We start from the raw sequence: 11621 nt of genomic DNA, 5'->3' as shown, positions 1-11621 counted from the left end.
TTCTTGCTTTCTATGTGCTGATTTTCTTGTTATCAATGGTATGATAATTGAGTGGTGTGCATCGTTCTCAAGGTGATTTGAGCGCCATCTTCACAAAACGACACAAACTGTCATAATTGTCAGTGTCAAAAATTTGTTTTAGTTTTTGTTGCTGATAATTTAATAAATAAAGTGAGAAGTGACTCGAATTTGGTTGATCTTCCACCAGTGATGAAAAGAAGTCTTTGGTATATCGTCCCCACGCTTTGAAAATGTCTGTCCCTAACTTAACCAACAACTTGATCCAGCCCCAAAACATCGTAATAAACCAGGTGCCCATTCCACACACGATTATGACGAATGTTAATGCAAACAACGGCATTCCATTAACAGCTCTGACCCATGGTGCGTCCGCAATGGATCAAGCGAATGAAATCAAAACTGGGTTAGTTATGGAGACCATCCCCATGGCTGGGGCTAATTTAGTGGGTGTACAAACAGTTCCGACTTCAATTAAAAGCATGTCGGGGTCCTCTGGAGAAGCTCAAATACTAACCAAGCAAAGACTACAAGATTTAGTGCGTGACACAGATTCAACTCTTAACCTGGAGGATGAAGTTGAAGAGATAATCTTGAGTTATGTAGATGAGTTTGTTGATCGTTGTTTGAATGGGGCTGCGTTGATTGCGAAGAATCGACATGTGAGCACTATTGAAGTCAAAGATGTGCAACAGTTTCTAAACAGGAATTATAGCATGTGGACTCCTGGATTTGGCACAGATGAATTGAGACCTTATAAGAGGAGCTTGACCACAGAAGCGCATAAACAAAGATTGGCGTTGATTCGAAAGACTTTGAAGAAATATTGAGGGTTTGAGTTAAAAACAATTATGTATTTATTGCTATATTTAAATAATAGTATAATACAAATATATTTTTAAATAGCAAAATACAGCCATTAAAGTACCCTATTCTTTACCCCGCAACGCCCCAATCTCTTCCCTGAATCACATCTCGTACTCGGTGATGAAAATAAGCCAAAATGATTAAAGACGGAGATTTTTAAATTGTTCCCAAAAACCCTTACCGTTTGAAGTGTAGCTAGCTGGAACCTAAAAAGTGTACTATTTCTGGCAACATTTTAAACTTAAATTTCGCTCGCTCGACTGATATGATCGTTGAAACTAGAAATATTCTGGCGGGTAAACTTCTAGCGTTGCATTTTCTTCGCCTAGGATCAACAAACCGGAAGAATGAACAAAATAAGACCGAATTTCTACAGCTTTGGCTTATTTCCTCATAAAATAGAAAACTGGTTATATGTAACAGATACTTATAAACCTTACACCTAACATTACATTTAAGTGGGTGGATATTTACAATATTGCATATCCGAAATTGATGACAAATGTACGTGGAAGTAGAAAGACAAAACATTTAATCTTCTTGGGTGACTTTTTATGATACATTTTAGAATGATTTTTCATAACACGGTACATTCTTCCCACAAACATGTTGAATATAGACGTCTGAAACCTAAAAATTGTGTACATTGTTTTCTCCACTCTCCTCCAAGAAAACTCTCTTAAATATTGACAATTAAATATTTTTCCGCAATCCTGGTCACATTCAGGATGTGTCGCAACTACTGCTAACAATATCACTATAACATTATGTGCATGAGTTAAAATATCGTTTATTCAATGACAATAACCTCCACTCCGAGTTATTCTCGTTATTGTTTTCCGAGCTTGTGCTTGCACGGATTTGGTTCAGGGAAAGCTTCTCTTGGTGGAATGAAACTCAGCATCATAATGTGACGAGCGTAGGCCCGAGTTGATCGGAAGTTTGTGTCTGTACCATGAAGGCGGTCCAAAACTCCCAACACGCCAAAGCAATTGTTAAATCTGTAAAAAACGAACAAGCTCAAGTATTTCCTCTACCCAACTTACTTCAAATGGTGGAAATCGTGGGCTTCCGGTGATGGGAAGAACGGTAAATGGTACCCTGAATGCGCGTTCAATGTTGAAAGAAGTGCAAGGGTGAACCATAGATACGCCGTAGCTACATGCGACCCCATTATAAACACCCCCAGGAAGGGTGGAAAGAGATTGGAGAACAAGTGTTCAATTGGGTGGCAATAAATAGCAGTTACGGCAATGGGGGCGGTCCACTCGTGATGTTGCTTGTGGATTATTTTGTACAAGTGGCGATTATGCAGAAGTCGGTGTGAGTAGTAAAACGCAACTTCTTCCACCAAGATGTGGACAGCCAACTCGTACAACACCCAGTGGAAAGTTGGGAGTTCGCGAACTGCAGGGTAGCCTCTCCACGCCATTGCCCAGTACATGAACAATGTCGATGGAAGCCCCACTACAATCTGATTGAAAAGAACACTCCAGATGACCTGTAATAGATACATGAACGTGACGATAGGGTAATGAAGAGAATCTCACGTTCATAAGTTTTTTATTATCCACGGGTTCGTTGGTTCCCGGTTGGACCTTGTAGCGACGTATCGCTGCAGGTTTGTTGGTGACGTCCAAAAGGGTGTAGATTCCACCAAAGAGCCAGTAAACTCCAAGATTTAGGAGGGTCGAGCCGTAGACCCATAAAATAAACGGGTCCTCCCCGACTGTGTTCAAAAATTTGTCCCATTGGGCTTGCCAGAAATCACCAGAGGCTCCCCAGAAGCGCTGACAGTGCCTTTAAAAGTACCATATTTATTAATTAAAAGTGAATTAAAGCGTCAATTGAAATTTTAAACTCTGTCGTTGGCTCCCAACATAAATATTCAACAAAAAAACTAATTATATGTTCAACATCCTGGCCACGTCTTGCCATACAACGAAAACCGGATTATTGAACTCTGTTCAGCAGTTTATAACTTGTTACCATGTTATCGAATTTCTTGCTGCCGCGAAGCATATAAGCGCCGAGCTGATAACAATTAAGACACTTCTTAAGGATGACCAGATTGATGCATTTTGATGTGCGTTGTTCTGAACAGCTCCTGCAGAACCATTCTTGCGAGTCGGTGTTAGCTCGCTTGAGGAAGATGAAGATTCGTCTTCGTAGTCACCTAGCATTTTCCTATCTGTAATGAAGAAGAAAGTAAAAATAAATCATCGCGCCAAATCTGCGTCAGTAACATAAATGATTGTGCAAACTTTCGATAATTGTATCAATAAGTTAACAACAATTAGTTGGCATTATTTTAAAGTCCACGAAGGTTATTGTGCAATCCAGTTCATATAAAAAAATGTCTTATATAAATATGCAAATTTTTTGCGGGCACCCAATCGATTTTGTAACTAATTAAAACAATGAGAACGTACGTTTGATTTTCCATTGTTTCCTTTTTCTGTTTCGCTTTTGTGTGCTTTTGGAATGCATCTTATCACAAAGGATCACAACACAACACTTGGGAGACAGTCGATCACAATTACTTTCGATAGTAGACAACAACGTATTTATACATTCCGCCGTTGATAAGAATTTCTAGTGCAAAATTGGAAATAATAGTTTAACTCTCGCTGGTCAGAGACCGGTTTTTTGTTGTTACTCTTTGCGGAGTGTGGGCAATTTTGTACCGTTGCTACTGCTGTTGTATACATGTGTGAATAATAAGCAGTAAACGCAATTGTTACCTATTAAAAGGAGTGACTAGTTGATGAGAAAATTAGGCTTACACGGCACCGCGGAAATTTATCTTTAAAAAGGCCCATTTTGTTTCGTAAGTTGATGTTAATTAAAAAACAAACACTTTATATTTGCACGAAGAAAATTATGATCCTGTGAACTAGAACCGACAATATGCTTACGTGCAACAGTAAATAGATTGCTCGAATTACGCTTTAATTTCGTGGAAAGTACAGTCGAATCTCATTCTGGGAGTTCACTTTAACAAATCCTTCCTAATATGTTGACATTATTCTAAATGCATCCCAGCTGAGATATTTTACTTTATTAAGGCTTCATACGTTGAATTTATTTATTAACGCGCCAATTGTTGCGCTACTGATAAACCTCAGTATGAGTAATGGAAATATCCAAGTACTGATTTTTGCCTTTATCTTTTGACTACGTATTGGAAAAAATTCCATTTGTTTACAAAATAAACCAGCATAAAAAACATCCGGTTTCCGTTCGAAGTTTAATATGCCTTTATTTAACGCGTAATTGCGAAATTAATAATAAAAACTGATAAGACACTGTGGAAAGGTCGATAAGATAATTTTATAGTGTCTAAGCGATAATTAAAAATGATCCTTTGTTCTTTTGCTGCAGCTTCACTGGGGTAATGTCTTGAAATTCGATGTGGACAAAAAAAAACTTCGAACCTCATCCTAGCATGTATGCAACCAATATTACACTTTTTTGGTTCGTTTTTTATCACAAGTCCGATCGGTGAAACAGACTGAAAATGCAAATTGGGAATTTTGCGCCGTCTCCAGTCATTTTAACAAAATATTTTGTCGAAAAGTGCGTGCCCCCAAAAAATATGGTTTTGGCAGCCTATGAATCTTGTCCTTGTTTAAAGATTGTATAAATAAAAATATAATTGGGGGTATTGAATGGGGTATAAATGAACCACCCACTTCCGTTCCTGAAAATTGAATACATGACAATTTATAACGCCCACGGGTTGAATGATTTCAGCTTCTAGATTTTAACAATGTAATAGAACATCGACATCAACATAACACGCAATAAAAGAAAATTTGCAGCTTTTGTGATTAACAAAGGGATTCTGGGCCGTGTTGGATTCGCAGTTAATTATAAAAACTGCAAATCATTAGGGGTACCTTTATTGTTCCTTCACAAAACGCGGATGATTCTTTGTTCAACAATGACATCAAGACAACAAATATGGAAAGCCCCTTGTTCACTGACAGTTCTTGAAGTAAAACAAGGAATGACATTTGTTGTTGCATGCAAAACTAACGACTACAACAACACCAGACTTACAATTTCTTGTTTATACTTACTAAAGCAAATTAACAAATACGCAAAAATCAAGTTTTGGTAATCATTATATCAATACGCAGTTCAGAAACAAACCAAATCAAAGCAGCGCACTTGTCAACATGACAGCTCGTATTGTGCTGCCACCTATGAGATTAACGCCTAATCTGTCTAATGACAGCGCCGCGTCCGTAACCTCATATTTTTTTACAACAAACAACAGTTTGTTTTCAAAATTGGAATTCAGTCGTTTCGTAATGGCACAACTCCCCAGTTGAGAAACCTTGAGGGTTTCGTTCGGTGATGCTTAAATATGGCCAGACGGAGGAAGAAATCACCGCAAATCCTTGAAAAATCCCTCTTGAAACTACCCCATCAGTGTAAATTAACGACTTGCACCGCTCTGCGTGTGAAATTGAATGAAGTGGCTATAAATAACCTCGTCCTGAGAGTCCCCCTAATGAACCAGATTGTCCCTTTCAACTGCCACGAAGAAACTCCTTCAAACAACCAAAAAAAGCGCGCTTCAGTGAAACATGAAACTAAAAAGAAGTTGTGTTCTTTTGAACGCCGAAGTGAATTAGTGAATGGCCAGAAAACTTTCTCGCTCTCTCTTAAACCAAAACTTCAGACTCACTACACATTTAATTATGCGACTATTCGCCCAGTTCAAATTAGAATAAATCTTGATTTAATGGAATTGTCAGATGAAGTTAATATACTGCGACTGCCTTCGCCTAGTTGGCAAGTCTTGGTGATGATGAAACATGACTATTCAACAGCATTTAAATTTTCAAGCAGTGATCCACATAAATGTGTTACATTTTCACAAGCAAATCCACACTGTAAGATTTTCATGAATGGGACCCCCGTTATATTGCTCGGGTGTCCAAAAAGTGTCGATTCTCGAAAAGAAATGGAAATTTTATTGGATATCGTGCATAGACTAGACTTTCGAGATTGCATGGTCGCCAAATTGTAAATACTCATTTGTTATAAAGAAGAAAGATGATTTATATTATTAATAAAAAACGGTTTAAATATTGCTGATGCCATCCATTTACCACCCTTTTGACAATCTGACAGTTATTTTCTCTAAAATGCCAAAACCATGATGTCATGTTAAAAATCCTTTCAAATTCTTTCCCGCCATTGTTCCTCCTCGTCTTGGTCACTTACAGCTATTACTCGTATGTAATCCACTTCTGCATATTCTTCCTCGTCAGCTTGATTAAAAAAATTGTTTATATCACGATATTCCACTTTCTGCTGCTCATGTCCTCCTGGTCGTTCTTCCAAACCATGTGCAAGACTCACAAGCCCATTCCCGACGAATACCGCCTTACTCCCAACGAACATGCTCGCCTTCAAACATTTAGCGAAGAGGAAGCTAATCAAATTTTACGAAAAATCATAGATCTGCGAAAACTGGAGATTTTCACTAGTTGTTTTAACGGGCGAGTGCGTTACTGTAACATCTGTATGGTGGTAAAACCTGACAGAACTCACCACTGCAGTACTTGCAATAGATGTGTCATGAAGATGGACCATCATTGCCCATGGGTTTATAACTGCATTGGTTTTTCTAATTACAAACAGTTTCTTTTGTTGCTCTTGTACAGCACAATGTGGTGTGTTTTTTACGTAGGCACCGTCGCGGAGTATTTAGTCGTAATTTGGAAGGACGTGCAGAATAATTTGAACAAACTGTTTATAGCCATTGGGTGAGTTTACCATGGAGTCAAGAAAAGAAATTTTGAGCTGTTATAGATTTTTGGTGGTGGGTTTTACAAGCTTGATAATATTAATTTTATTTGTCTACCATTTAATTCTGCTGCACCGGAATGAAACTACTCTGGAAGCCCTGCAAGAGACGACTTTCCGAGAAAACAACGCTACTTTTGACATGGGGAAGTGGAACAACTTCACGCAAGTGTTTGGAGAGAATATTTGCTGTTGGCTAATACCAGTTGAAAGTGGTAATACCAATGGGCACGAGTTTCCTCTTGGTACCCTCATAGGATAGATAAAAGAAAAAACTATAAATGCTTTAAAATTTATTCACATTTAAACAATAATAAAATCGTAAACCCACGGATACAGCTTGCTCAATATTTGACATGGGAAATATGCAATATGCAAACCTATACAATATGTAACTCTAATAGTAATTATAATGAATAAAACTCTCGATAGAATATTTCATAAACAGAAAACCATTTTATCATAATGAAAGCCTAATGTAAATAATACAGTAATCATATTTTATTGGGAAATGGAAGTTCCTTTACATTGAAAATGTTGTACACCAGTTCCATAAACCAGTTGGTTTAACAAAAAGTTCCGAACATTAATTGCTAAGCATACAATCAGTTGATGAAGATTAAAATTAAAATAATGAGACAAAAAATAATAACCGAGTGCTGTTTAAACTGAAAATAAAAAGCACTCGGCACCCTGTCATCAGATGAATCTTAAATGGCATCGATATCGACGTCATCCCCTCCATCATCAACATCCGCTGCCTTATTCTTCGTAACGGAAGTTGGTTTCAGCGGAACAACTTGAGCGCGATCGTTGTACTCAATTTCAACGTCGTCATAGCCGTCTTCCTCACTCTCCGACTCTTCAGTCTCAGCCTCCTTTAACCAAGTTATGAATGGAGCCGCCTTGTCGTGTATCTCTTGACTGATCTCCTTGGATACATACTTTTTCGACACCTGAAACTCGACAATAAGCACACCCATGCAATTTACAACGATTCAACAAACCTTTTCGGCCCAGGCAATAATAGTCGCTTCACTCAAAATATCTAGATCATAGAGAATTTTAAGTAGCCCCGGCACCTTGTTAAGCAAAGCGTCGCGATGCAAGGCGATCACTTGCTCAAACCCACCCAACAAGTATCTTTGCGCCTTTTTATCTTCGTGACAGAAACGTAGAAGTAACATTCTGTAGTCGTAAAACTGTTGTTTCATATTTTGATCGAAAAGAACTTCGGCGAGAACGAGAGGTGCTTTTGTTTTGATTTCAAGTCGGTCAGCTTCGTTGAAAAGTTCTTTGAAAACTTGTGCATTGTTTAACTGACCGGCATCGCGTTTTGATTTTACCAATTCGTAGAAGAGATCCATGCGTTCTTTTTCGGTCTTTTCCAGATCATCGTTGATGGTCATGTTTTTAGCGCCATCGGTCAGATCCTGCATGCGAGCGCGCACGGCTTCTTCGGAAACGTCTGCCACCCATTCTCTATCGTCGTCCTCATTCTGAAATAAGGTGTAAGAAAAAGGTGCAACCGGATGTAAAGAGTACAACCTTGTTAGAGTTTTCGCTGGCAGACACATCCAAATTATCGGACTCGTCCACTTGACTGGAGTCTCCGTTGGTATCTCCATTGGCGCGTTTGCTTCGTTTTGATCTCTTGCCTTCGGTCAACGACGATCCTTGTACTGCGGGATTCAGATTCGGTGGATTCTTCAGAATGAATGTTACTAATTTGTGGTTTGATTCCAAGCCGCCGTGGTAGCCACAGGCTTTGCAACCTTGCGAGATGGTGCTGCGCTTGGTGGAGACCAGTAGCTCGGTTTCTGGATTATCGCATTCAGGACACAACACAAATCTATAAAAAAAAATTGAAGTGGTGGCTTAAGATACCCTTTGAACCTACTTTCTGATGAAGCCGTCGAGCAAATCCTGCAACTTCCCTGCATCGTGTGACCCGTTGACGATAAACCGTTCGTTTTTGAAATCAAATTGCGTTTGAGCTCCCAATTCGCATCCAAAGTACTTTGTGGGGTAAGTGGGTGGTCGGCCGAGGGCCTTGGCAACTTCGGCCATGTTAACGATGACTGTTTTGATGCCGTTACCTTTGCCTTCTACTTTGGCCATCAGCCGGGGCATTTTGTAGCGATAGAATACATCGCTGACGTTGCGATTGACGTTGACGCTGCCCATGATGACGGTGGCGAATCAACGGCTTTATTGTCGTTAATGGCGTCGTCGACAATGGTTGCGGTGACTGTGATTTTATGACTGTTGTTGTTGGTAATTTTGGTGCTAAAATTCTCAATGGTGTCGCCAGTCACGTTTCTCTGAAGGGTTGGAGTTTCCGATGCCTATTTGTTGATGAAAATTTTGTCGTCCTATAACAGGTGGGCTCACGTCGCTGCGAAGTCATACACCTCGCTGGTTCGGGCCCTAAACTCCCAACTATGCTTCTGGTTAATAATGTCTCTACAAGAAAAAAAAACAAAAGCTGTTTACATAACTTTCTTTATCTACCCGTGCGGTTGAAGGTACACATTTTAAAGCAAAACAAAATAGTTTATCAATACTCGCAAATTAAAATGTTATAGTCATTTATCTTCGTCTTCGCTCATCAAAGTCGATATTTTCTTCAATAAATTTAAATGTGTATGGCCAAGCCGTGTTTTATCTACTTTCTGGGTGATACGGTTCGTTGAATTCAATTAAATATATTATTATTTACGCAAATGTCCCAACTGCCACGAGAGCAAGTGTCTAAACAGTAGCGTATCAAAATAACTTTCGGTGCTGATCTTGGGTAAAAAAATGGGTTCGTAAGGACAGGTGACTCAAGGCGACATTTTTTGTCATAAGAGATTACACGGTCACCTGCACTCCGATTATCCAAAATAATCAAAGCACCTCTGAAAGATATGTAGTCACGTGGTGCGAATTCATTTTGTTTGTACTAAAATCATACGAACTTTCGGAACCTCCCTCGTACACGCATATTCCGGAAGATCTGGGGGTGGTTTAGTGCATAGTTCGAGGGTGTTTCCACGCAGAATTAATCATGCACCCCAATGATTTACCGTATGTTTCACGTAACGAACTAAGCTACTTTTATACCTTGAAAGCCCTTTGATAAACCTCCATTGTATGCGTAAAATATGGAGGAAATTCATCATGAAAAGATGAGAATTGAACACTTACAGGAGAATTGTGGTGTCGATGTATAACGTCACAAAATGCATGAATGTTTCGGAACTGACACTGGGTCACTAACTTTAAATGAAAAATGAATTTTGGGCAAAAACAAACGAAATGAATCCCAAGATAACATGACGTCATGCGTCGGCGCAGGGTCCCAAACCCTCTGGAAACGACCGGAAAAATATTCTATCCTTACCTATGGAACAATTTCGCATGGAATTTGGCAAACTGCTTTTCCAGTACAATATGTTCAAGCATTAACAGTGGACCTGTTCCGTTCCGTGTGCATTGAAAATGGAACAATACCGTCTGCTTCCGGATATTTCAGTACCATAACAGATCGCTGTGACATCGGGGCAACTAGGAAATTTCGAACGAACTACATTTGGAAAGAAATTTTGACAATGAAATCGTGTCAAATCGCCCAGTCCTCCTGCGATGAATTAGGAAATCGCGAGCGAATTCAAGTTCGGAAAAGAGGGCCTATGTACTATTCTCACCATCGTATACAGGCGACAGCATGGGCATGGGGGAGGCCGTTCGCCCCTTGGTCTTGTCTTCGAGTGCTGTTATGTTGAGGTTTTTCTGATCGCTGCACCGAGACTGAGAGCCACGTAAGCGTCGCGGCGCGAATCGATGTCGTCGAACCGGCGCAATGCCACGAACATATCGATCACCACAATGCGACAACTTTACAAATTATTTTTAACGCGGACGCCACTGCTCTCCTGCGCTGAATTTCAAACAATTTTCCCATACCGAATTTGCATGCTTTTCATTCTTATTCAATCCAAGATACGATAATTCCACGATCATATGGTGTGAAATGATAAACTGTACGTCTATTGCGTCATTCCAAAAATTACGTGATAACATTGTTTCCATGCGATAAGTGAGGGAGTTTGATTATTGCAACTCACCTTTGTAGCTTACTAAAGTCATATAAAATGGTAGCGCCCCTTTGGACGAGGACTCCCACAGAAGCAAAAACAAAATAAACGGGTTCTTCCAAGATATAAGTAAAAAAAATCTGCACGGGTTGGGAGGACTGAAAAGAAAACGATAAATCAGTTATCCGAATTCTTGTATATTTTTAGACACAAAATAATAAAAAAATGTGCACGATGCACGTAATGCGATCTCACCTATTTGCAGCGCTTTCCACGTACCATCGACGAGTGATTTTACGCTCAATCAGGTTAACAAAACGTCACGGTAATGCACTAATCAAATTAAAATGCTACTTTTACGGCACAATTTTATTGTACTTTAAAAACAGCAATCCAACCACCACCTTCTCACCAACACGCCATATGCAATCTTACTCACACTCTACACGAGTTTATTTCCGTTCTCGAGTGTTCTTTTCTTCGACCTTTGACGTAACACTGTCATTTTTAAAGAATACCAACTTTCAACCTGACGGTGCCAAAGTCACTGTCTGGTTTCTGCGGATCACTCGAGTCCACAAAATCCATTTCAAGAGACAGAATTTGAAATTTAGAATTTTAACTTAAAGTAAGATTCTGAACGTGTAATTATTATTTTGTTAAATATAAAAAAAATACCCAACCAATTATAACTTTTATGAGCTCTTCCAAATTTTTATTTTGAAATTGCTCAGAAACTATTTTAGCTAACGAGGATTTTGTAAAAGAAATGGTTGTTATAAGTGCTAAATTATGCTAGAAACAAAATTTCAAGTAGATCTGTAATCT

The 11621-nt window shown here is 39.1% G+C and overlaps 4 protein-coding genes and 1 long non-coding RNA gene across 11 annotated transcripts; 2 read left to right on the top strand and 3 right to left on the bottom strand.

The window, feature by feature from the left end:
- Window positions 1-75: 75 nt before the first annotated feature.
- On the top strand, window positions 76-929 carry Taf12 (TATA-box binding protein associated factor 12). The gene has a single exon (XM_088044120.1). The coding sequence runs from the start codon at window positions 252-254 to the stop codon at window positions 846-848; it is 597 nt and encodes a 198-aa protein (XP_087900246.1). The 5' UTR covers window positions 76-251; the 3' UTR covers window positions 849-929.
- A 471-nt stretch (window positions 930-1400) lies between these two features.
- On the bottom strand, window positions 1401-5062 carry LOC148169599 (fatty acid hydroxylase domain-containing protein 2). Of its 4 annotated transcripts, XM_088044116.1 has the most exons (6): window positions 3318-3619; window positions 2875-3076; window positions 2436-2685; window positions 1932-2386; window positions 1694-1886; window positions 1401-1642 (listed from the first exon to the last, which is right to left on the bottom strand). In XM_088044116.1, exons 1-5 carry the CDS (start codon window positions 3373-3375, stop codon window positions 1715-1717), a joined length of 1137 nt encoding a protein of 378 aa, XP_087900242.1. In that variant the 5' UTR covers window positions 3376-3619; the 3' UTR covers window positions 1401-1642; window positions 1694-1714. The 4 variants fall into 4 exon arrangements, with proteins under 4 accessions (XP_087900242.1, XP_087900244.1, XP_087900243.1 ...); XM_088044118.1 differs by lacking the exon at window positions 3318-3619 and adding an exon at window positions 4971-5062 and having other exon boundaries at window positions 1401-1886; XM_088044117.1 differs by lacking the exon at window positions 3318-3619 and adding an exon at window positions 4788-4877 and having other exon boundaries at window positions 1401-1886.
- Window positions 5063-6023: 961 nt separating this feature from the next.
- LOC148169598 (palmitoyltransferase ZDHHC20-A-like) lies at window positions 6024-6973 on the top strand. The gene is made up of 2 exons (XM_088044119.1): window positions 6024-6671; window positions 6718-6973. Exons 1-2 carry the CDS (start codon window positions 6067-6069, stop codon window positions 6971-6973), a joined length of 861 nt encoding a protein of 286 aa, XP_087900245.1. The 5' UTR covers window positions 6024-6066.
- An 18-nt stretch (window positions 6974-6991) lies between these two features.
- Window positions 6992-8937, bottom strand: eIF5 (eukaryotic translation initiation factor 5). Its single transcript, XM_088044113.1, has 4 exons — window positions 8612-8937; window positions 8260-8563; window positions 7719-8210; window positions 6992-7667 (listed from the first exon to the last, which is right to left on the bottom strand). The coding sequence occupies exons 1-4, from the start codon at window positions 8896-8898 to the stop codon at window positions 7422-7424; spliced, it is 1329 nt and encodes a 442-aa protein (XP_087900239.1). The 5' UTR covers window positions 8899-8937; the 3' UTR covers window positions 6992-7421.
- Window positions 8938-8971: 34 nt separating this feature from the next.
- On the bottom strand, window positions 8972-11319 carry LOC148169596 (uncharacterized). Of its 4 annotated transcripts, XR_015770642.1 has the most exons (3): window positions 11049-11319; window positions 10824-10951; window positions 8972-9177 (listed from the first exon to the last, which is right to left on the bottom strand). It is a non-coding gene; the product is annotated as an uncharacterized LOC148169596 (long non-coding RNA). The 4 variants fall into 4 exon arrangements; XR_015770640.1 differs by lacking the exons at window positions 10824-10951; window positions 11049-11319 and adding an exon at window positions 10404-10645; XR_015770643.1 differs by lacking the exons at window positions 10824-10951; window positions 11049-11319 and adding an exon at window positions 10100-10359.
- Between the last annotated feature and the right edge of the window lie 302 nt (window positions 11320-11621).

Source organism: Gnatocerus cornutus, chromosome 8, assembly GCF_029298725.1.
Source record: "Gnatocerus cornutus isolate USDA-ARS CGAHR chromosome 8, icGnaCorn1.1, whole genome shotgun sequence".
NCBI lineage: Eukaryota > Metazoa > Arthropoda > Insecta > Coleoptera > Tenebrionidae > Gnatocerus > Gnatocerus cornutus.
The sequence above is the reverse complement of the archived record's forward strand: the minus strand, read 5'-3'. Positions and strand labels throughout refer to the sequence as shown.

Bases quoted from the DNA above. Each gene is read 5' to 3' on its own strand.
- Taf12 (XM_088044120.1), top strand. From the start codon at position 252: ATGTCTGTCCCTAACTTAACCAACAACTTGATCCAGCCCCAAAACATC.
- LOC148169599 (XM_088044115.1), bottom strand. From the start codon at position 3,375: ATGCATTCCAAAAGCACACAAAAGCGAAACAGAAAAAGGAAACAATGG. The intron at 2,686-2,874 runs GTAACAAGTTAT...GTACTTTTAAAG, and splicing joins GCAAGAAATTCGATAACATG to GCACTGTCAGCGCTTCTGGG. The intron at 1,887-1,931 runs GTAAGTTGGGTA...CGTTTTTTACAG, and splicing joins CACGATTTCCACCATTTGAA to ATTTAACAATTGCTTTGGCG.
- LOC148169598 (XM_088044119.1), top strand. From the start codon at position 6,067: ATGTTAAAAATCCTTTCAAATTCTTTCCCGCCATTGTTCCTCCTCGTC. The intron at 6,672-6,717 runs GTGAGTTTACCA...GAGCTGTTATAG, and splicing joins AAACTGTTTATAGCCATTGG to ATTTTTGGTGGTGGGTTTTA.
- eIF5 (XM_088044113.1), bottom strand. From the start codon at position 8,898: ATGGGCAGCGTCAACGTCAATCGCAACGTCAGCGATGTATTCTATCGC. The intron at 8,564-8,611 runs GTAGGTTCAAAG...TTTTTTTTATAG, and splicing joins CTCGACGGCTTCATCAGAAA to ATTTGTGTTGTGTCCTGAAT. The intron at 8,211-8,259 runs GTTGTACTCTTT...ACCTTATTTCAG, and splicing joins CCAGCGAAAACTCTAACAAG to AATGAGGACGACGATAGAGA.